Source organism: Carassius auratus, chromosome 48 (genome assembly GCF_003368295.1).
Source record: "Carassius auratus strain Wakin chromosome 48, ASM336829v1, whole genome shotgun sequence".
In the NCBI taxonomy this organism is placed as follows: domain Eukaryota; kingdom Metazoa; phylum Chordata; class Actinopteri; order Cypriniformes; family Cyprinidae; genus Carassius; species Carassius auratus.
Window position 1 is genome coordinate 2082669 of NC_039290.1, and position 25272 is coordinate 2107940.

The following is a 25272-nucleotide window of genomic DNA, read 5'->3' on the forward strand; positions in this document are numbered from 1 at the left end:
AGTGAATTTGTGTTTTGCATCATGCTTTATTTAAACTCCCGTCTAAGCACAGGATGTCCTCTTTAAGAGAATGTAAATCGGTCAGGAAGGAAACTACAGCTGGACGGAATAAAGGCCCTCTGCAACCATCCTCCTTCTGCTTTCAAAGCCATCATCTTCAGTTTCATCATCGCTTTACATGAGTTAATGCACAGCAAAATCTATATTTTACTGATCAAGATTGTAAACATGGAAGACTGAAAAAAAAACTTCTTTAAAAAGTCCGGCGTTAATATTGCAAAAATTTCACAATTAAAAATATTCTATTTTAGAGTAAGAATATGATTTATATTCACATCCATCGCAACATTCAAAGTTCGTGCCAAAATGTTATAACATTATTACAGTCATAAAATAAATGAACTACAGTTTCTTAATCAGAAAGAATCATGAAAAAAAAGATCAACTGTGTGTATATTGAACACCACAGGTGAGCTTTGAGGGACCGGGGTAGTATGAAGCCAAAATCTCGCGATACTTCATCGGGAGGGGCGTGTCAGATTCCAGGAGTAGAGAGAGAACGTGAGAGAAAGAGAGAGAGTGAGTGGGATAGGGGCGCTGTGGTAAGTTTTTAAACATTCTTCCTTTGTCAAAAATGTGGAATCGATGATTGTCTTAATTTGAAACAGTGTCCAATTGTTTTTATATCCGTTAACAAGGCTTGTCTGTGATCAAGAGTAACTTTTATGAGGAGACTGTGAGGCTGTCAGATTGGCAGTGGGTTACCAGCCGAAGTCTGCGCGTAACCGCGGCTCGCTCAGAGCCCTTGACAAGCGAGAGAAGAAAATCCTAGGCACAGAAAACTGTTCCTAGCGTCATGTATTATCTTGTGTATGTGCCATATTACAATATACTATAGAGATTTTAATGTTGTGTCAGTATATACGTTTATTTGCTTATGTAAAATGAAAAAATCGATATCACGGTCAGTTTGTTTTCTTCAAAGTGCTCTTTGCATAGTTTTGTTTCTAGCGGGAGGGGGAGGGGGGATTGAGCGGCCTGTATGCTTTAAACCCATTTTTGAGTGGGATTTCCGTGCGCCAATGAGACGCAACTAATAATCGTGATTGACGTTTATTGTAGCCTAACAGCAGCTCGATTTTCGTGATTGACGCTCATGTGACGAATCAGAACACTGGTAGGGCGGGCACATGCGGGAAAGGGCTGGCTTTAAAGTTGGCATGTTCGCAGGACACCAAGCTAGCATGGGTTTGCTAAATAGTTAGCAACGTTTATTTTCGTCGAGGCCACTAGAAATGAACGTAATTTTTTTTGGTGTATTGCAGCAATCCAACAAAGAAGGTAGAAACTGCACATTTAAGTGTCCCAAAACTGTATTTAAAACAAATTCGGCAATCGTGCCTTGTGTTTTTAGTACACATTAACATATAAACTTTTTTTTAACAGGTTTATAAAAGGTGCTTTGCAGTAATTACTGTTATATTAAGGAAGATGTTTCCAAGAGGTCAACCCCACACAAATGTCAAAATTATAAATCACAAAATTTGCTTGCAGTTTAAATATACAATCTTTAATGATGATGTCGTGTTTGTTGGCCATATAAATATGTTATATAAAGCACCTGCTGTTGATCAGTTTGCCAAGATAATTCAGATCAAATAAAGCTGAAAAAAAAAGATAATCTTTGCTTATAATGCGCATAATTTAGTGTGAAAATGGGCATCCTAAAACCACTGACAACAATCAACTTGATTTCATCCGAGAGTGCTTGTAAACACCAGCTGTATGTCTGAGGATGGTAATTGTAGATCTAGGTCATCTTCTCATGGCACTTGTTGAATTCCAGTAATGTTACTCTTTGGAATGACTGTACGTCTCCATATAATACATCATCCTCTCAGCAGACATATTCGCTTGTGCACTAATTAGGGATTTTTTTTTGCAGCTGTTACAGTAATTGCCTCCTAGCAGCTTGATTAATGACAGCTCGGAGCCTTGTTACTTTCACCTCTGCTATCAGGCAGATTCACAATGTGTTAAGTGAAGACGTTTTACAGGAAGGAACTTCATATCTTCATATGATGAAATGGGCGCTGTTTGTGAATGCCAGGTCATTTGTTGAACCATGCTAACCATTAAAAGTCAGAACTGAGAATGAAAGATTATGTTATGATTATGTTAGTTGTCCTGGCAACGGTTGTATACAGGATATAATAATTGACAGCATATGATGATAGTTGCCCGGATGTGACAATAGAGTAATTGAGCAGACCAAATAACACTGTTTCAAATATCCAGCAGACCAAATAACAGACTGCACAAATAAAACAGACAATAAGGGTAAACTGCCAGCTGTGCTTGAGTTGATTCCGGGCAACTGTGCTCTTTTAAAGTTATGTAATATTTGGTCTGCGCTGCTCATGAAGTGCTGTGAGAGAGCTCGCAAAGATTGAGGCAGATACTGCATAGAAATAATGAATGGACAATGTGGGTGGCTGTTTTCATCAGATTTTGGCAAGCACTCCTGGCTTGATGGATCGCTCAGATTTAGGAATCATTAAAATATGATATTCGCATGCCTTCATGGTGCTGTAATGTTAGAGAACCAGCAGAATATGTCAAAATTGAATTGGTATGTCTATTATATGTAATTAGCTGCTCTTTTTTTTTTTAGAACATTGCCATGCTGACAGCAATACATCTTGATATCCCAACCTTTTAATATAATCTTGATGATTATTAGCTCTGAAATTGCTTAATGTTTTTGCAGTCAAATCATAGGAACCATCATTTTGACCATACACAGTGCTTTAATGCAAGAAGTCAAATATGGTGAACAATCTGGATAGTAATAATGAAGAGATGTTTTTTTGCACTGTTTTATAATACAGGAACACAACATTTATCTTAAGTTATATACATTGTTATTGTTCAAAAGTTTTGGCTCTGCAAAAAATCTGTTTTTGAAAGAAATCTAGATTAATTTGATGAAACCCCCCCCCCAGTGAAATCAGTAATATTGTAAATATTATTAAAATTCAAAATAACTGTTTAATTTACTAAAACAATTAATTGGTTTCTATGATGGTAAAGCTGAATTTTCAGCAGCCATTACTCCAGTCTTCAGTGTCACGGGACCCTTTAGAAATCATTTCAATATGGTTATTTTGGTGCCTAAGAAACATTTATTATTGTCAATGTTGAAAATTTGTTGTGCTGCTGAATATTTTTGTAGTACATTAGATTCCTTGCTGACTAGAAAGTTCAAAAGAACAGCATTATTTGAAATGTAAATCGCTTGTAACATCATAAATGTCTTTACTGTCATGTTTGACCACTTCATTGCGTCCTTGCTGAATAAGTTTTACTATACTAATTATATAACTATTAACTATACCTGCATATTTAGCTATATATGGTTTTACTACAGGACTTTTAAATGACTTTTTGAGTAATGATGCAAATGAGACAGTTTCGAATCAGTGTTGCATAATATTATATTGCCAACAAAATTATATCGTGGACATTTGATCTATTTATGCATGCAGGAGAGAAGACACACTGTTGCTGTTTTGTTGACTTGTAGCATGTCCAACATTGTTGCAGCCGCAGTAAAAACTGATCTGATGAGGATTATGGGTTTACAGAGGGGGACTTCGGGTCTACATTGTTTCTAGCAGAATACAGGCCAAGGGAGCTGCATTGGGCTACATTGTGTATTTCCTCACCATGGATTTAGCACCAGGCACACTCCAGTCATCCAGACATGGATCTAAAGTTTCATTTGTTCCATTTCCCAGAGCTCATGTTCACTAAGGTTACATAAATCCAATTCAACCATTAAACACACCCCACACCATAGATCTCCCATCCCCAAATCCATCCGTAGGACCCTTGGCCTTTACCTGCGAGTTACCGAACACTCTCCGAAAGCATTCGTTCCATTCTCTGCACTCAACCCCCACCCACCCTTTTCCATCGCTCCCTTTTTGTGGGGTCTCCCTTACTCTCTGGCAGCTCACTCTCCAGATTCCTCATTCTTGGCTTCAGCTGGCGCTATTAATACAGTTTGTTTTGTCAGTTTCCTAGCAGACAGCATCAAACAGTGCACGCCTGAGGCAGATTATAGCCGGACCTTGCTACACCGTCCACCTGCTCAATAGGAGAAATCCAATTGAACAGCAGGATGCTGCTTGTCCCCATGTCGGACCACTAAGACCCAGTTAATCCTGAGGAACGGGCATTAAAAAAAAAAAATGTGGAAATATCAATTTGAAAAGTCTGGGAAGTTGATGACATTTTAAAATGTCTTGGAAATTTCTATAGTGAATATAATTCTTTCAGATGTTTCATAGCTCATATATATATATATATATATATATATATATATATATATATATATATATATATATATATATATATACAGTCTATTAAAATCAAATTTTACATATTAAACAGTTGTTTTTTACTCAGAACTGCTAATGTTAGATCCTGTATCATCTACTGTGATTCCTCATTTGTTAGTAATTTGGGATGAAAGTGTCCTCTTGATGATTCAATGCAAATATAAATGTAAATGCAAAAGTTATTGAAATCCATTGGTCAGAAGGTGTGGGAACCTTGAATCCATTACATTGTAAAAAAAACTCAAGCAGTTCGGCCAGCTGTCTTCCTGTTTAAATAATTGATGATAGACAAACCCAGCTGTTCAGTTTATCTTCAGTAGTGCTATCAAAGATGGTGGATGTTGTCAGAGCCGTGGCAGAGCAGCTAGCACTCATGCAGAGATTTGGGATTCTCATGTAGAAGACCAAAAATTACGTTTGGGTAATTGATTTTGGGAAACTGGGTAATTGAAGTTGGTATGCGGTTTAGGGTTTCATGTTCTCAGGTGACAAACAACACTGTAAAACAGTTTTTTGAAGTTGTTAATAAAACAAAGATTATTGGAGTAAGTTTTACAATAAATTACTATTTTCAGTCTTTCTACTTCAGAGTGTAACTTACCTTTTTTTTTAAAATTATTTTTGAAATTTACTAGCAATATCTGAGTGAAAATTGTTTCAAAGTTAAGTCCTACACAATTTTTTTGAGTGCCTTTGTAGTTATGTTCTTCGGCAATGAGTCGCTTCTCAACATTTAAGCATAACAGTTTTTACTTATTGCTACTTTAGCATCTAATTTGCTTACTGTGAAGTGCATCCGTGCTAGTTTAAACATGTTGGGTGCACTAAATAATTGTTGATACAATTAAAGCATGTAATTGCATAACGCTAATTAAACATCACTGTTTTGTCAACAACTTTGGCCCTCCAAAACAATTTCAGCCAAAACCAGAAATTATTATGCTTTGGTTGCCAAAAATTCAGTGCATCACAATTTAGTTTTTCATCTTTTTAGGTCCACTTAGTTGGTTATAATGCAGAGACTCTTTTGAGATGTTTGAGAAGACAAAGGATTTGTTGGAAATAAAGTACAAACATTCTTAAACAGACTTTAATTACACATGCTTCCTATGCTTTTATTTTGCAAACTTTATCTTAATCTTAGTGGTCTTAGATTACTTCAGAATGTGTTTGTGAATAATCCATCAAGGCTCTATTTTTGCTTTGGATGGTCAGTTGACGATCCTGGTGGCCGGTTCTCTGTTCGGTTGATTTATTGTGCCATGGTAAACTTCAGACTCCTCCATGAGTGTGCTCCGTTAGTTTGAGGCCTACTGAGATGCGGACACTTCACCAAGGGGATAATGAATGGGTGGTACTCATTTGTATATGCTCTCTCCGTGCATTTCTCTGACCAAACTGTCTGTGTGTATTGCAACCAGATTGAAAGTTCTGGCACCAAGCTGTTGGCTCACTTGTAGAGCGTGTGAGGTCTGCAAGGAATCAAGCTGCTTAGCTTGTACTCCACTTTGATCTCGGCTGTAATGGGAAGGGTTTTCGGGGGGAAACAAGATGCAGTTATTTTCTTTATGGAAAACAGAACAAGGGTCTTGGCAGTGGTTGCTGATTTCAGCTTATAACCGCATGTCCCTCCATCCAAGACACTTGAACACAATTGACATAAGGATATATAGACATTAGATTAGTGTTGAATTAAATTCTGTTTCTAAATTGTCCTATTTAGGGTTGCAGGATTCTATCCTAATTGTAGGTTGTTTTTGTTTTTTGTTTTTTGTTTTTATAAAACTTTAGTTTAAATTTGTCTTCATCCACTGTGTCACATCTTGCAGTATTTTTTGAGTGTCCTCCCACAAGTGTTGTTTGTGTTTTAAGGTGGCATGAAGTTAAGAGTAGTCCTGTTAACCTTTAAAAAACCTGTTTGAGGCCACTGTATTCTGTTTTGTTCTTTTGTGCTCGGTGTCTACTTGTATTTTAATGCAGTAATTTGAAGTAATAAAGTTTTTTTTTTTGTGAAGGCCCCCTAAAAATAGCATGCCCATATAACTGCAGCTGAAACCAGCCTCATTACACATTGATTAGTTGACTATTTGTTCAGACAGTCCACTGAATAATTTAGTTTTTTTTTTTTAAATATGTACATTTTTGTAGCCTGCATTTCTTCTCCATTGGCACTTTGAGAGCAGGTGCTTTTGTTAGCTGTAAAATTTACAGCACTAATGTTACTTAATTTAGCAGCGTCTCAGCCTGCTGACATGTCATTCTAAATGGCTTTTTACATTTTTACAGATTACATGTAGAAGCTTTATCCATTTAAATCCCTGCTGTTATAGTCAAGGAAGATGTTTGGTTTTTTCTTCACCTTTTGTTTGCGTTGGTGGTTTTGTGTAACTCACCAGACGTCATTCAGAGCTGGTGGGGCATGTTGAAAGTTTAATGAAACTTCCTTCCGTTTAAATTTAATGAATGTGTTACTTTTTCCAAAATTCCCAGCCTCTCCGTGCATGGTGTGGGTTTTAAAGTGTGTAGATTGAGGTGAACTATGGGATCGATTTTCCATCAAATATTGCAGTCATGGATGAAAAACTAAGCATGACACCAAAGTAAAATATAAAATATTTTGACAAAATGTAAAGTTTACGTTTTTAGAATAGCAAACAATGGTCACGGATCAAAAAGGGATAAGCATAAATGAAAAATTTAATAATGCCTTTTAAAAAAAAGAATAAGCATAAATCAAAACTTTAAACGCATTGAAAACGATATTGCACAAAACTGAAAATATTAAAGGAAAATTATCCGACTTGCACACAAAATCATGCTTCCCTTGGTTATATTTCTGTTTTTTTTTTGTGCTCAGACAATTTCTGCTCATATTTTGTATTTTTTATATGCTTATGCTATTTTTCCCTCCGCTCTTGTTTCCGTCTTCTGCGCTTGCTTTTCCAAATGTTGCAGTGAAGAGAAATCAGAGTGTGCTTAAGCATTCTCATTGGTCCACTAGTTCTATATTGACAGCTCCTCTAGCTAATCAGTGGAAGAGGGGAGCTGATGTCACTCCAATGCGCCTCATTAGCTGCTGATGCTCAGTGTTCACTATGTCAGCTGGGGTAAAATCTTTTCCATACAGTACACTGTTATATGTGTCTGCCTGTCACTGGCGATCTGTAACCAAATAAATGAGCCATCCTAGCAATCCGTCGCCATTATATTCTCCTAGATTTATTCACTTATGGTCACATTACGAAAGGCAGCAGCAACTATATACACCGGCCTTGTGAAGACACTGTTAAATGTGTCTGACTAGCCTGTATCTGACTGATAAGTCTTGTTATTGTTATTACTGTTAGGAGAGAATAATAGGAATAATATGTGTTAGGCACAATTATTTGGATCACTGTATGTTAATTATTCTTGTCTCTTGTAATTGTTACTTTTCTGTCATGTATTGTTTTTGTAAACAGATTTCCATCTTTGTCTTTCATGTACAGTGTGTCATTGATAAGGTAGTTGGTTTTGTAAGATTTATCACATTTTTTGTTCGTCTGAGATTATAAAATGACATAGAGTTAAGCAATATCACACGAGGAAGAGTGTTGTTTTCCTGAATATCAGCACCATTGCAAATGTTTATTGAACTGTAGTATAAAATCAATATAACAAGAAGTTAATTTTCCGTTTTAAACACAATATTGTACCTATTTTCTATATTTCGATGAAGAGTTCAAACAAAGCTACAGCAGAACGGTGTCTTCTACGAGCACTACACAGCAGCCTTTCATATTGAATGAAGTTTTGGATTTGAATGTATCAGTCAAGTGAATGATTCACTCTATTCCTCACTGAATGAATCAAGAGTTTGAATTAATGTCTTAATGATTCACTCTAAAGATAGTAAGTAACTTGCCGCCACCTACTCACAGATTTACTTTTATATTGTTGCTATGTTAAAACTATATATTCAAATTATATTCAAAGTTCAAATAAATACAAAAAGTGTACAACACAACGAAATTGCATTTCTCAGAGCCCAATGCTTAATGTGCATGATATTGCAGATATTACAACAACAACAAAACAACAGTAAATATATATATATATATATATATATATATATATATATATATATATATATATATATATAAATGATTTAAAACTTTAAAATGACAGTGTTCTACAATTATATTTGTAGCTATGTACATAAACCCAATTAGTATGCAAATAAATCATTGTGTATATTAAATCCACCTGGCCACTGTTATGGTGCGTTCACACCAGACCCCAATGAAGCGTTAAGCGCGAGTGATTTACATGTTAAGTCAATGCAAAGATGCGGATAGACATCCTGCGGCATGATTTGCGCGAATGAGTTGGCGCGAAAGATGGATTTGTGCGATAGATGCAGTGCGAATTGAGCGTTTCAAGCGTTTTGATGGAAAATCGGAACTTTGGCACTGCATTAACCAATCAGGAGCATGCTCTAGTAGTGACGTGATTATGACTTGGCGAGCAGAGGGAAAATCCGAAACAACAATGGAGGACAAAGTCATTCTCCCTGTATGTGGATACCCGGAGCTGTATGATACTTCATACTTTTACAGAAACAGGAATAAAAAGGATGTTGCTTGGAAGAAATAGATTAATTGAATAAAGACCAAATATTACCTGGTAGATTTACCCAAAACAAATTATATTTTATTTTGAACCACTAAAGAGACATCAGAGCCAGCGGCAAATGTCAGAAGGACTAGCCGAGTTGAGAGTGCTCTAAGCGGAGACATGATCACTGAGCTCCCGCTGATCACGTGGAGCTGACCGTCTCCGAAATCGGCAAAACACATTTTTAAATGGGCGCCGTCTTTATGAATAAACCACATCTTTGATTTTAAAACGACTACGTTCTCGCCTGAAATACTTTTAAAACTACATTTCATGACACGATAACAGTAATATTTTGAAAATTCTCAGAATAAATGGTGGTTGAAATCACAATGCTGCGTGAACTCAACTGGCAGAAGCCCCTCCTATGACTCAGATTTGCGTCTGTTATGAAGTTAATTTCACTCGCGAATGAAGCGAATTTCATGCACGAAGGAAGTGAATAAACTCAAAATGTTTAAGCATCAAACTATGCGCAAATAGCACTATTTATTTTGCGCAAGTCGCGTCAGGTGTAAATGCACAGTAACCGTTTCCTTTGAATTGTTTCCCAATTTAAAAATGCATGACTCAAATCCTAAGCACCTTCTCAAAACAGTTCTGAAGCACGCTTTTTGTTTGTCGACTGACAGACACCAGTGTGTCCCACAGACCGCAAATCAGTTCCCTGCCAACAGGAGGTGCTTTTGGAGCAGAGATATAGCGGTTTCCATGGTAATGGCTGTAATCAAACAAGCGGTTCACAAACATTACTTTACAAGGTATTGCAGGAAAGACAAAATTAAAATGACATCAAAGCTTTTCTGAAGACAGTGAGTTCTTTTCAAAGATACATTCATATAAAAACAGCCGCTGCATTTTAATTTTGAAACTCATTTTATTCAACAAAATATAATCCTTTTGCCTATTTGTGGCGTTCACTTTTGATATATTTGCAAGCCGTCATAAATAACTTAATAATACAAATATTTAAAAAATAAGAGATTTCATACCTATTACACAGCCTGCTGCTCCTAACCGCTTAAGAGTGCGCTGGCCACGAGCGATGACATTGTGGAGGATATTGTCAGACCTACACACACATTTCATGAGGAAAGTAAACGTGCACGTTATAATCAGACCAGAAGTTTCATCTGAATTGAACGTGTTTCTAATTTTACATGCAAATAACATGTTGCACTTATGAATATGATAATTTCCGAAACTGGCTGTGTTGCCCTGCCATTAGCTAAAGCTGTGTGTTAACAAGCCTCTGCTGCAGAGTGTGAGCTGCTCCATCTCTCACGCAGCCTCAGAGGGAGTTCAGCAACAACGCTTAGCTGCCCGCCGGTACGCCTGCCTATAAATTGACCCAATTTTAAGCATAGTCGGCAAATGTCGGTTAATTAAAAAAAAATGCCAAAAATCGGCTGATATTTCAGTTTTGTGCAGTATGATTTTGAATGTATTTAAAGTTTTAATTCATACTCAATACTTTTTTTATTACATTTTTGATTTAAAATAGAATTTTGAGCAAAATGTTTTTACTTGCATTTAAAAATTTTGGCTTCAAGCTTATTATTTTTGGCAGAAAACTGAACTGCTGTGAAGACTGTTGACAAATTCCACCACCGCTAAATATAAAACACGTGTATAATGGATACTGAACATATGCGTGTCATACATGAACAGATTTGAAACTAGAGCTGGGCAATATATTGATTATTATAATATATTTCTTCTGTTAAAACTATGCACCATTATGATCTTTAATGCCCTTTATTTGACCAATAAGTCCAAAGAAATTTGACATTTGACAAATTTTATGATACCTTTATGTAAATGACCTCAAACTGTGAATTGATTTAAAACTTTCATTCAGTGATTCATTTGCTTGACTTAAATTTATCTTTAAAAACCACCTTGTATAGGTGTATAGGTAAATATTGCTGTTTATTGCAATATATTATGTTGGTGGATTTAAATTTAAATGATTCAATTGCTCTTTGTAAATGTATGCTTCTTAAAATATTGTTGTGATTTAAACTAGTAGAATGGGTTATTGAAAAATTAAAATAAAGTATTATTTTACTATTTTATTTACTTATTTGTTTTGGGAGAAGGCCTTCAAACATCACCAGAGAAAAGTCTTAGGATTTAGATTTTAAAAAAGAAAAGAAAGGATGATTTTCATGTCATGCTGACTTTAAGGCCTGGTAATCATTAACAGCTGGAAAAGTCATTGAAAAGTAATTGATCGGAATTTGTGGAAACCCTGTGTAAGTTTTAGCCGCCCAGCCATTTTTGACCATATCATGGATCCATCAGAGTCCAGGGAAGCTTTTGTTTAGTTTAGCATTCATTTGATTTCAGAGTAATGACGAACATGTGTGTTTGTATGGGAGGTGCTGGCAGTTTGTCTGGAATAACTGCAGTGGTTTGGTTAACAGGAAAAGAGGGAGTGTCTATGACAAGCCAATACACACGCATGCCATTCCCCTGGATCAGAGCGGCTCATTCCAGACATGTCTCTTCAGAATTAGCATTATTGCATTGTCCGTTCCTCATTGATGACACTTACACTCATTGCACCCTCTTGAATTGGATGAAAGCAATCAATCGATCTTATCTCCGAGATAAATTGGGTCCCGGCATCTGGCAACACGGTTCCAGCACAGTCTCTTGATGTCTGTGTAGATGTCTTGAGTTCCTGTGAAAAGCGATGAGCGTCTGGGAGTGCGGTTTGCTGATATTTGAGCCTTAGAATCGGGTGGAGGAGTTCAGAGAATGACTGCAGACAAAGGTGTAGAGTGGCACAAGAATCGTCGCCGCAGAAGAGCTTTGTGGAGATGGTGTCAGGAGGACTACGATGGAAAGTAGGGGAGGGGCTAAAAAGACTTTGCTTTGAGCAAGTTCCGAACTCCACGTATCATTGGTCTGGCAGATGCCCCCAGTGTGAAGGAAGTATCACCGAGGAAACTTGTAGTCTGGCTCTATACTAACATGCATGAGCAAGGATCCAGGCTGAATCATCCCTCGGAAAGACTGTAGAACTTTTTCTGGCTTGCACCTCTAGAAAAACCCTGGTAATGTTCTCGTCTTCTCTTCCACAGTTCTACTGCAAAGCCTTTGCAAAGATGGGGGACGACAAGCCTTTTGTGTGCAGTGCTCCTGGCTGTGGGCAGGTAAGTTCGCTTTCACTTTGTCTTGGGTTTCAGGTGTGGGTGTTCGTTTCTGGTTCATAGGCCATTCTCTGGTTATTGAAGAGTGATCGACCTCTCGGCTGCACTGTTGCAAGACGTCTGCCTGGCGTGTGTGTGGAGGGGGCGGAGCGCCAGCTGCACCGCTCTGAAAACGTGTTGTTTTTGTCACACTGCAGCCCAGGGCCACACTGATGAAGCTGATAGCGCACTTGTGAAACTGCGCTAACGTCTGTTGCACTGTCTGACTCACTCACAAACTTGGCCAGTGAGTAATCGCAGCTCAGTTATAATCTACACTTGTCTGGTTTGAGTCAAAGTCCATGCAGACGCTTTGAGGAGGTTATTGATGCCAATAAGTGCACTTCCAATTAACTTGCAGATGGGAACAAAAGTACCTAACAAGCCAAATTGTGTAAGGCAATAAAACAGTTTATAGAGAATGTACGCCTTGATTAAATTTGTAAATACATTTTTGTTGGAAAAATATTTAGAATCTATAAATAAAATATATGTATAAATAATTGAATGCAATGTAAGTCGCTTTGGATAAAAGCGTCTGCTAAATGCATAAATTTAATACGAGAAAAGTGTAAAATCTGAAAAACAATGTGGCTTTGGAGGCATGTGCTGCTTTTGAAGGCATTGAAAACCGAAAGAGGAAGTGATCGAGACCCATCCTACTCAGTGAGACTGTGATGTTCGTTTTGTGGTTTTGATCTGAATGTTATGCTCGCAGTTACGTAAAACGGCATGAGTAAAGTAGCGTGGATCAGAATGAAGCAATTTACCAGTGAGACATTGCCTCTCCAATACCGAGTGCAACAATGATCATTTAACCGTACCGTTGGCGGCATAATCTTGCGAATTAAGAGGAACAACATGAACTTGATGAATAATTTATGCTAGTTGTTTGCAGATGTTTCTTTCTCAAAAGCCAAAGGGACCTTGACTGTTTAATAGTTCTTGCTCTGACCGAGCCAGACTTTGAGCAGGAGAAATCTGTTTTGATATTTGACATCTCTATTACTATTGCTAATACTTAAGGTTCGAGCTTATATTAAAGTGGACATACTTTTTCAACTTGTACTGGATTTTGAGGAGAGATGCCATAGTTCTTTTTCATTCTTTAGTCTTGTGATGGCAAGCTGAAGTTTCAGCAACATTACTCCAGTCTTCAGTGTCACGCGATCCTTCAGAAATCTTACTGACCCCAAACTGTTGAATAGAAGTGTACATTGAAGCATCTTGGTTTCTAAGTTGAATATCTTAATTCATATCTTGTCCTGGGGTGAAAATAAGGCAGTTTTAAGACTCCTCCGTTCCTGTAAGTATAATGGTTGAACTGGAGATCAGGTTGTGCACATCTGTCTGGCTCGATTAACACGAGGGGAGTGAGGGTTTATGCTAGTGGAGGTATTGTTCTTTTGTTGACGAGCAAACGCTGTTTGCGTCATACTGAAGTCCACAGGGGTTTAACATTGTTTTGCTTCATCCCAGTGAACCAGATTTTCACGTGACTCCTCTGTTTTGTCAACCTGTTATTGAAAAATAACACGCCGAAGGAAACTGAGATTTAAAATGATTCTGCTAGTGCTTGTTTAAAGCCATTTTCAGAATAAATGAATCCTTTTTTAATGTACTCTGATTATAATGTCTGACATTTTAGACTAATTTCCTCTTTATCATCGTGTTATTCTAAAAAAAATATTGTGCAACAAAATTCTAATTGGGTTTAACCAAATCTATAGGACTTTAGCTAGTGCTTGCTAGTCAGATTATGGTTTCGTTTTTACAAAACAAAAAACTTTGTTCGGTGCAAAAGTATTGAATTGTTCAAAAGTCACTGTAAAGATATTTAATAACATTCATTACAAAAGATTTCCAGTTCAAATGCTTTACTTATTTAAATATTAGCAGCACAACTTTAAAATGGATAATAATAAGAAATTATTTATTTTTGAGCACCAAATCAGTATATTAGAAGGATTTCTGAAAGATAATGTGACGCTGGAGTAATGGCTGCTGAAAAATCCGCTCTGCCATTACATGAATAAACGTCATTTTAATATATTTTAAAATAAGAAGCAGATATATAGATACTAATAATATTTTATAATATTACTTGTTATAATTTTTTAAGAAAAAAATGCTGTCTTGATGAGCATAACGGATCACTTTCAAAAACATTTTTAAAAATCTTATAGAGCACAAATTTTTGAATTGTAGTGAAGTGTAGGTTTGGTTTTCATTCTTTTTTTCATTCAAATCTACAGTAAATTAAGGTACACTAATAGCTATTAGCAAATGGGATGAGCAATATTAGCTAAGACTGTAATAAACTGTCTCTTCAGTATATTAAGTATATTTTTCTGCTAGATATTGAAAATAATGCGAAGAAGATGAGGAAAACAAGTGAGCTAGGCTCTTAACATTTGTCTTGCCTGCACGAGCACCTCAGCTCAACATGTAGGTGCATGTGTACTAACCTTAGGCCAACAAAAATGTATGTATAGATGACCATGTCCTATTGGGAGAACTTTGTCAGAGTATTTATACTTTAGTATTTGACAAATAATGTGCATTACTTTATGCATTGTTATTTCAGCTAACTATGTTTCCCCTTTATGTTGACGTGTATTAATGAAATCAAATGAAAAACATTTCAACAAGGTCTTTGGAAATGCAAATAATATTGATCCAAGTAAGGTCAGTTTAATACTAAACTATGCTGCTAAATAACATCCATTCTCATTCTTGATTACTAGAAAAGCTCTATTTTTTGCATTTCCCCATGTCACATTCTTCTTTCTGAGAGGAAGGTACAAGCTTAAGCTATTACTGCAAAAGAGGAAGTCTAAAAAGTCTACTGCATGCACATAAGGCACTCTAGCTGCGCTCCTCGTTTGGTGGCGTTAATTAGTTCCTGTGTTTGCTTCAGCCCTGCTGTTGTCCTTGTGTTGTCATTTAAGTCGAGGGGGAAGAAGCTACGGGCCATGCAGTTGTTGTATTGGTGATGCTGGCACATCTAAAAATACGCATCTGACACTTGAATGTTTCCACGGCTGAACTGTAGCCGTGACACGCAGCCAGAAATAGTCTGAAGAAGACTGTGAAGACCATTGAGCACGGCTTGAGTCATGAAATCCACACAGAAAGAGGAAAAGCTAATCCTAGAGGCTCCACGTCCGCTCGAACTGTTTTGGAAAAGACCAAGGATCCAGTAGTTGAGGTGCTTCTTTAAAAAAAAAAAAAAAGTGTTATTTTCCGCAAACCTCTCCATGGAAAAGAAAAAACTAAGCGAACTGAATGACATTTGACTAGTGTAGTCTGATTCCCAATGACTCTTATGAGCCAATTCTTTTTAACAAATTAAACAAATACAGGGCTTACCAGAACAGTCCAATTTCTGAACCAATGACTCTTTTGAATTGGTTCTTTTTAATGAATCAAGAACATGCATCACAAACCAGTCTGAATCCAAAGCAATTTTGGTTGGTTCTTTTTTGTGAATCAAGTGCTATACAGTTCTATCAATGTAGTCTGATTTGATGAATGACTTTTATAAGCCAGTTCTTTTGAGTGAATCAAACATACATCACATCCAAAGTACTCTTATACCCAAATGATCGACTCTTTTGAGTATATATATTTTTTATTTTTTTGGTGAATCATACAAAAGAGCCTTTCCAAAGAAGTTTTAGTGAATCAAAAACAAACTAATAACAACCAAAAGTGTATTACGGTTTAATCTTGTACTTACTACTGTTGTTCATAATTTATAAGTAATATTATTAGTTTAACATGTAATTAAATGTGTAAACAGTGTTGCTTCTTAGAAAATGAAAAGTCATGTAAACACTTTTTTCAAGAATTGTTATATATTTATATAGCAAAAATTAACTCATCATTTGGCAATGGACCAGTCAGCTGATTTTCCACATGACTGGCCGGTCGATCTCATGTTATGGTGATTTCGGGCAGATTTTTGTTCGTATATGGTGTTAAAGTTATAATTTTCAATTATAAACCGCATATAAAAATCAGCAAAAAAAACATTAAAGGCAGGTCACACTTACAAAAAAAAATCTCCAATGGGAATCGGCCAAGAAAACCGTAGTCGTTGCATCTCTACATTTTATGTGTCATATTTCAAAAAAGCATCTTTAATACTGGTTTCTTAAATATCCATGATTCACTGGCTGTGCATCTGTAACGTACAGTTTTACCACCTTAACAGCTGTTTTGTTTCAAAGGTAAATAAAAAAAAAAAACTTAGGACAATGTGCGATTGCCTGTCATAAATGTTAATTGAATACATCTGTGTAGTTTGCTCAGCCCATGAGCTGTTGTGTCTCGCATGCATAACATCTTGGCTCAAGCACTGGGTCAAAGTCCTAAACCAGAGAACTCCACCTTAGCATTAATTCTTTTGTCATTTGCACAATGTATTTTTATTTTTGTATTGTCATGAAAGCTGGTGGAACATTTTTTTTTATTATTCGACAAATGTGGAAGTTCAATGCTTACTGTGTAATGCTGTAGCAGCACTTCTGAACGGAAGCGTAAAGAAACGTGAGCGTTGTAAGCCTTGAGGCTGTGTAAGGGCACAAAGGTCAGCTGTGAAGCTGAAATCCAGCTCTACTCTACATCTTTGACATTGACACTCTTCCATCCTATACCTCCGAGACTTTGAGTAGAGCATGGGCTTGGTGAAAAACGATCATTATAAAGTCCTCTCTGGCCTACATTTCCAAAGACAAATCTTGTCAATGCCACTCCCTCTTTTTCTTCTGGAAATATGTCTCTGCCCTGAGGTCTTGGAATGCTCCTTTCTCTTTTTCTGGTCTGATTTGTCTCGTAATCCATCTGTTCATCTTTGTAGAGGTTTACTAATGAGGACCACCTGGCTGTCCACAAACACAAACATGAAATGACGCTGAAGTTTGGACCCGCCAGGACTGACTCAGTCATCATTGCAGGTACTTTACACGCAGACAGTATGATTCAGTATGAATCCACAGTGAACAGTTGTCAAAAATATTCTTTTTAAATATAACTATGCACATCTCAGTGTGTGTGTGTTTGTGTGTGTATGTATATAATATAAAATCACACACAAAAAATATATGTATAATATTTTTATATTTATTTATAAAATGTATTGTAATTATTTATATAATTATTATATATATATAATATAATAGTAAAATTTATTTTACTATAAATAATAGTACATTTAATTACCTTTCAAAATGAATTAAAATATATTTTAGATTTTTAATATAAAACATTTAAAAGGTTATGATTAAGTGTGTGTGTGTGTTTTAATGATGTAATTGAATTATGACATTGATTTATATATTAATTAAATTATATAAATATTGAATGCATTTTTATATTATAAAATAGATATTGTAGTGATTTATTAAAAGATTAGTTCACTTCCAGAATGAAAATGTCCTGATAATTAACTCCTGTCATCCAAGATGTTAATGTCTTTCTTTCTTCAGTCGCAAAGGAATTAAAGTTTTTGAGGAAAAGCTTCCAGGATTTTTCTCCACTTAAATGGTGGCCAATGGGCTGATGATCCAAATTGCAGTTTCGATGCAGCTTCAAAGGGCTCTACGTGATCCAAGCCTAGGGATAGGGCTCTTATTTATTGAATCAATCGGTCATTTTCTAAAAATGAAACCATTATATACTTTATAACCACAAATGATCATCTTGCTCATCATGTGTGTCCGCAAATTCATGCATTACATAATCATGTTAGAAAGGTCACAAGCGGTTAACACTTCGTCTGTGTTCTCCGGTTCAAAAAGGTAGGGTAGGACGAAAACAAATAAAAAAATCCTTGAATGTTTTCCTCAAAAACTTTAATTTCTGTGCGACCGAAGAAAGACAGACATGAACATCTTGGATGACACGGGGGTGAGTAAATTATCAGGACATTTTTATTCTGCAAGTGAACTAATCCTAATCCTAATTTGTCTTTGGTAGCTGCATGTCCCTAGCATCCATCCCCATATTTATGTCCATGACTCCATGTTTTTTATCACTTCTTTTGTGGGTAATGGTAACCTAGTTTGCTTGTTTCGGTGGCACTGACAAAACAAATAGTAATTCGATATAATTACTTTATAGCTGTGGAGTGAAGTACCCATAAGCTGGTAATTTTAAGATGTAAAAATTCACAATGTGATGTTGTTGTTTTTTTTTTGTAAAATTAAACCCTCTGAAAAAAACAAATGTAATAACAGACTTGAACCAGATTTAACCAGATTTATCATGTTAAATCGCAAGCAGACTTGGTTTGTACTGGTACAGCCGTTCAGCTGCGTTGAACCGTTAATATTGTCTTTGAGGCCATCTTGCATAAGGAAACCATGAGATCTCTCAGTTTCTCGCTCTCTACTCCAGACCAGACGCCGACTCCCACTCGTTTCCTGAAAAACTGTGAAGAGGTGGGCTTGTTCAATGAGCTGGCCAGCTCCTTCGAGCAGGAGCTCCCTAAGGCCCAGGAAGATGAGGACAAGAGGGCCAAGAACCCGGTGAGCTATGGGACTGGGCGGAGGGATTCAGTCATACAGTCAGACGTGCTCCAAACATGAGGAGCTCGGGATGCCTGCTGCCAGAAACTCAAGATTTATGGACTGCAGAGTTCCCTATCAGTTCTCATGTTTAACACCGTCTCGTCTCTCTATCTCTCTCTCTCTGTCTGTCTGTCTGTCTGTCGCATTCTTCATTTATCTTTCTCTTTTTTCCATGTAGTTGCCTGCTCTTAATTCAGGAGCACTTGATATGAGTTTGCAGACGCCTTCAGATGTTAAGGTGAAAGAGGAGGACCCTGTGGAGGTGGACTCCTCTCCACCTAGCAGCCCTGACTCCATGTCCAGTATGTCAGACAGCAGCAAAGAGCCCTTAAGAAGAGGAAAGGTACATGCTTTATGCAAACCAGACTGCTAGAGTGAAACTAAATGCTAGTCCAAAAGACTGAAACCACATTGGATATCTGTCTGATTTAAAATGTTATGATTTTAAAACTTGTACGTGAATATTAAAGATTCTGACATTTATCATGTGAATGTTTTGTACAGACAGTCAGATGTATTTCTACTGGAGCACTAGATACTTTTTAGATCATTCTCAAATCATGGAGAACATGATAATCCAGGTTTATAATCAGAGCTTGAGTTCTGCAAAAGAAGGACAAATTAAATACTAAGACATGAATTTGGTGTACATTTTTTTTTTTTTACATTCTTTTGGCATGTTAACAATGTAAATAACTATAAAACAGGTTAGTTAATAAAACGTTAAAAAGTTAAATAATTAATTCATAATGAATTGAAAATGATTATAAATTATATTTTCTTATAGTTGTTTTAAACCATTTACTTAATTATCCTAAATTAATTTAATTAGTTCAAATACAATAAAAAAAAAAAAATGAAAAAATGCCAATTTAATCATTATCACTAGTTGTCTGAAGACTTTTTGTAGAATACTTAGAATATAAAATATATCAAATGGTTAATTGAAAGGTATGCTAGCACACATTTGGCATTCAACTGGCCACTGTACAGACCATAATTGTACATTTCACTAAACTACGTATTTAGCAGTAACTGAACTAGATGTGTTGCATCACTAAACAAACAGTCGTGACTGGATGACATTTCTTTTGGCAACAAGCAGTGTTGCTTTATGAATTATTTTGTGCTTAGCCGGCTGATTATCTTTCTTACAGGATTCTCCCTCGAAGCCTGCCTTCAGTTCGGCTCCCACCCCTGCCATAGTGCGTCCTGGCTCCCTCCCCCTGCACCTGGGTTATGACGGCCTGCAGCCCACCATGCCCTCCCCTACCTCCGTCATCACACACACCCCACCATCCAACCGCACACTGGGGTAAGAGTGCAAGCACAGCCTATCACTGAGGAGCCATTGTTTTGGGCCGTCAGCTTATTCTCTGTGACTCATTCCTATATGACTCACAGCGCTTCTATAAGTTAGTCTTGTAGGAATTCTTAGTAATCCGTGGGAAGCTGGCTCATTTATGCCAGGTAGTTGATAGGAAGAGAGAAAAACTTCAGTCTGTGTATTGCTTTCTGCTGTTGCTGCTTGTGCAAACTTGAAATTTCTCTACTTCTGTTTTAGGTCTCCCACAGTGCCGTACCCAATGATGATGCTTCCCAATGGTCAAACAGTTCCTGTTCTTCCAGGTCCTATGCAGATGCCCTCTGTAATATCTGTAAGTGTGAAGTGTATCTCTTGAGTAATGAATATAAATTTATGGAGTATGAAGAGATGGCCCACCCAAAGGAAAAAGAATGGGAGAGTTTGTGACAGTTGACTTTTTGTTTTACTGTAAAACTGATTTTCAAACTGGGGTCTGCAAGGTGGTTTCTGATCTTTGGAGTCTATGTTTTGCATTTGTCCCTGTGGTGTAGCTGGCGAGACCCCTGTGTATGGTTCCCAACATTCCAGGAATACCCGGCCCTCCACTAGGGGGCAGCAGCAGCGGCTCGTCTTCACCCTCTGGTTACAACCCCCACAATGAGGCCAAGATGGTGAGGGCAAAACTGTCTTCTTCCTAATCCAGCCTGTGGATCATTTAGCAGTGTGCTCGGATGCATAGCTTTCCTTTAGTGTTCCCATGTTGAAAGTCTTTATCCGGCACATCACATGGGTGAGAGTTTTCACAACAAACAAACAGCGGCTTTTCAGACTAAGCAGCTCTATAATTAACAGTCTTTATTTCAAATACACTTGTTATACAGGGATATGCAAAAAAAACACCTTTTTTATAATAGAGTAGTTTGTGGGTGGTTTAACTGTAAAATACTATAATAGTAGTATTTTGCTACATTGCTATGTTTGTTTTCTTTATTATTAATAAATAGCAGTACATTTCTCGGTTTCTTGAGTTATAAACTTGCTCGAGATTAGGAAGAAAGAAAAAAAAATTCTAGATGACCGTCCCGACCCATAAAAATAAATGCAGAAGTTCACACGTTTATTTCCTTTCGGTCACATGACTTCTCTCTCTGAGTTACGGTTCAGTTTTATGAAATGACTTCTCTCACCAGTCCACATGAAGGAGAAATCAAATTGAATGTCGCGGCTGAAACATCTGCCTTATAATCAGACAGAATGCCATCTTGTGCCACATTACCATGGTGTATTTGTTGTTCTTCTCAGAGGCTGAAGGCAGCATTGTCTCAGCAGACGTATGCGGCTCAGGGTTGTCTTGGTGTGGCGATGGGGTCCAGTGCGATGATCCCTCAGAGAGTGGAGCAAAGCCAGCTGCTGGTCCAGCATCCAGATGCCCCATCCCCTGCTCAGCCACAGGTGTGGCATGTTTTCACACTCGAATTGTCGAGTGCAAACATTAAGGCATCTGTTCAGGCATCTGTTGTACATTTAATGTTTGTCAGGGAGCAATCTTTCACTTTGCTGTGGCATTGCGCAGTAAACATCCCTGTTTACTCTGCCCTGCTGTGTTCAGGTGTCACCCGCTCAGCCCACCGGAGGGCGCAGGCGGAGGACAACTGATGACGACCCCGATGAGAGGAGGCAGCGCTTCCTGGAGCGGAACCGGGCAGCAGCTTCTCGTTGCAGACAGAAACGCAAGATATGGGTCAGCTCTCTGGAGAAGAAGGCTGAAGAACTCACCTCCTTCAACGTCTCGCTGTCGGTTAGTGTGTGCGAAAGATTTTCAGACTCATCTAAAATGTGAATGAGTGTGCATTGGTACTTTGAAATGTAGTAGGTACAAAAGTTTTTGTCCAAGTGTGATGTTCACACCAGTTTCTTCCTGTATTTGTATCTGTACAAGAACGAGGTGTCTCATCTACGAAATGAAGTTGCGCATCTGAAACAGTTGCTGTTAGCCCATAAAGACTGTCCTGTCACCAACCGCCAGAAGAAAGCTGTCTACTTGGGTGAGTGGAGCTCACGTCTAGGTCTTTCACTTGCAACTACAGGATCAATCCTTCATTTGTTTTTTAATGTCTCTCAGGAGAGGAACACATGAAAGATAGATCTGAGCCCACGGGTTCCCCGGCACCGGTCATTCAGCACAGCTCTCTGGCCCCCAGCCCCTCATCTGCAGCAGGGCCCAATGGCCTGAGCTCCCGCGCCGCGGCCGAGGCGGTGGCCATGTCAGTGCTGGCGGGGATGGGCAGCCAGCGGGGGGAGAGTGGTGGACCGGCACACGTCATCATGGCCACACAGTCCCACCCATCCAGCAGATGATGAGCGCAGCTAACTGTCTGCCTGGGACTCTCCACATCCCAGGAGAGGGGCAGATCCGTGAGAGGAGAATGCACTCTGTTCCCATTCTTCAGTCTGGTTCTCTCTCATGCCATCAAGCTCTGGCCTGGAGATCAGCTGCATTCTGGGAATGAAACTGGGACTGTGGACACATACTGTTATAGAGAGAGACTTAAGGAGATTGACATTCACTATGCCATAGACTACGGGGGCTGGACTCCAAACCATGCTCTCATTTGCATCCTCTATAACTCCTGCTCCTTCCTTCAACTTCCTTCTGCTCCTCCACTGGCTGTAGGACTGCAAAGCACTTCCTGTCATTAAATGTATCCCCACAGACACACGCTGCAATAAGGACATTGCCTGAACCGTGACTGTGCACTTTGTTTATGTGTGTGTGTGCACAATAATTTACACACACACACACACACACACACACAAGCAGGCTGCATCTAGAAGTTGTGATGATATATATATATATATATATATATATATATATATATATATATATATATATATAGTGCTGGGCAACGATTACATTTTTTAATCGCGATTAATCCATTATTGGTCTGAGATTAATCGCATTATGCACAGAACTAATAATGCATTCAAAAGTAGTGTATTGTACACTTTTTTTTTCATTTAAAAGTAGTGCTATATTAACAAAAGTGTAATAACATTTGGTTTGGAAACACCTTAAACATTATTGAGTGCAGATCTTCTGATACGTGCTGCATGATTGCGTGAATATTGCTGCAAAAACTGCAAAAGCGATAGATCTGTAAAGCAATATATTGTGAGAGGGCCGTGTGTTACCGCGTCCCATACGACTCAGAATAATAAACCAAAGTTAACAAAATGATCCACTCCACTGTGTTGAGTAAGAGCACTTCTCTGCTGTCTTCACATGCTACTGGAAATGTTCTTTCCAACTTATAGAGTCATGATTACAAGCTTGTTGCATTATTTTCTGTAAAAAATAACAGTGCACAGTGGTTTGTGAATGTTGATTCTTATCCTAAATAATTTGATCGGCGCATCCCCTCCTGTGACAGATGATTTGTCAGTCTGTGCATTCAGAGCCAGTGAGCAACGGACTTTCATAATAATAAAATAATAATTATTAATTAATTGATAATAAAAAAAATCAATTAATGCTTTAAAAATTAAGTTGCCCAGCCCTAATATATATATATATATATATATATATATATACACATAAATATAAATATATGTATTAGTAAGTGTGTGTGTGTGTATGTGTGTTTGAGAGAAACATGATGCTTTAATGTTCTGTAGGTTCTTCTACTTTGCTATTTTAGAACAGTTTTTTAGTTTTCAGGTGGCCACCTCCCTAATCTGACCCTCGCTCATCTTACCTCATTTTTAACCTGATATCTACGTTTATAATCAACGTGTGCATGTGTGCTTCTCGTGTGGGTGTACAGTAATGTCTAATGAAAATAGCAGCTTGTGAAGGACTGATACACTAAGACTGCCTTGTTAGCATGCAAACGTTTCGCTATATATAAACTATTGATTGGCACATTGCGTTCAGTTTGGCCTATGGAATCTCATAACTGTCGTTTTGTTTGGTCCTATCATTGTTTTCTTGTGTACAACAAACTCAGAAACCGCAAACAGCATACTGTCTGAGGACATTATGAATGATTCAATTTAATCAGGACCATTGTGTCCGGTCCAGAGTCTTGAGAAATCTATGTATTGACTGTCCTAAATTATACCATTTCCTTTCCCTGTGATCACAATGTTTTCATTTCAGCTTTAGATTGAGTTAAGATGGACATGAATTATTAAGGCTCTCAGTAGTCTTAGACTTGTCTTTTTCTGTTTTTATTAGTTATTATCTAACTTTTATAACTCATGAAATAAACCCTGCTGTTGTATTCTTTATGGAATCCCATTTCCGCCACATAAAAGGAAAAGAAAAGGTTAAATGATTATTACATAAAATGTCAATATTATTCGATACAAAGTCATTATGAGATAAACCCTGGTTTAATGACTGAGATGACTAGGATATAGCACTATAGTGTTATATAAATTAAATTGCCTTTGCCATAAAACTTCAAACGTATGACATAACTATGAGATTAAAAAGTAGAAAATAGAACAAAAAGGTCATAATTATGCAATAAATATTTGAATTACGGAATAAAAGTGGAACCTGTGACAAATTTGAAAATGAAAAAAACATTTCCAATTTATGACTTACTAGGTCATAAAAATTAATAAGATAAAAGTAAAAATTCACCCAAAAATTTTAATTGATAAAAACTCATAATTAAGAAGTAAAAAAGAATCATAATTTAGTTTTTTTTCCTATAATTTTACCTTTTTTTTCCGTAACGATAACTTAGTATGTCATTATTTTTACTGTCATTATTATGAAAATTATTTACTATTTTGACTTGTCATAATTTCTCATTAAAGACTTTTTTTTTTTCCTCATGATGAAATTTTGACTCTTTATGTGATAATTATGTCATACTGTGCATTGACTATTTATGTCATAAATGTGATTTACTACAGCATGATTTTTTTTTTCTTATGTGGCAGAAATTGGCTTCCATGGTTCTCTGCTCCGTTTACAGAACTCTGTATCCTCCCATTCAGTCACTTTCACCATTACCTGACTGTTATGGTTGATGTCACAATGCTTTGTAACACTATTTTTTTTCTCTTATTGCTTATCAACACATTAACATACACAATCAATCATGAACAATTAG

General features: G+C 37.2%; 1 protein-coding gene across 1 annotated transcript; it reads left to right on the plus strand.

The window, feature by feature from the left end:
* The first annotated feature begins 466 nt into the window (after positions 1-466).
* Positions 467-24282, plus strand: LOC113065493 (cyclic AMP-dependent transcription factor ATF-7-like). Its single transcript, XM_026236759.1, has 12 exons — positions 467-602; positions 12155-12226; positions 17127-17223; positions 18665-18795; positions 19016-19180; positions 19995-20152; positions 20402-20495; positions 20695-20814; positions 21446-21595; positions 21753-21941; positions 22083-22188; positions 22266-24282. The coding sequence occupies exons 1-12, from the start codon at positions 495-497 to the stop codon at positions 22499-22501; spliced, it is 1626 nt and encodes a 541-aa protein (XP_026092544.1). The 5' UTR covers positions 467-494; the 3' UTR covers positions 22502-24282.
* The last annotated feature ends 990 nt before the right edge of the window (positions 24283-25272 follow it).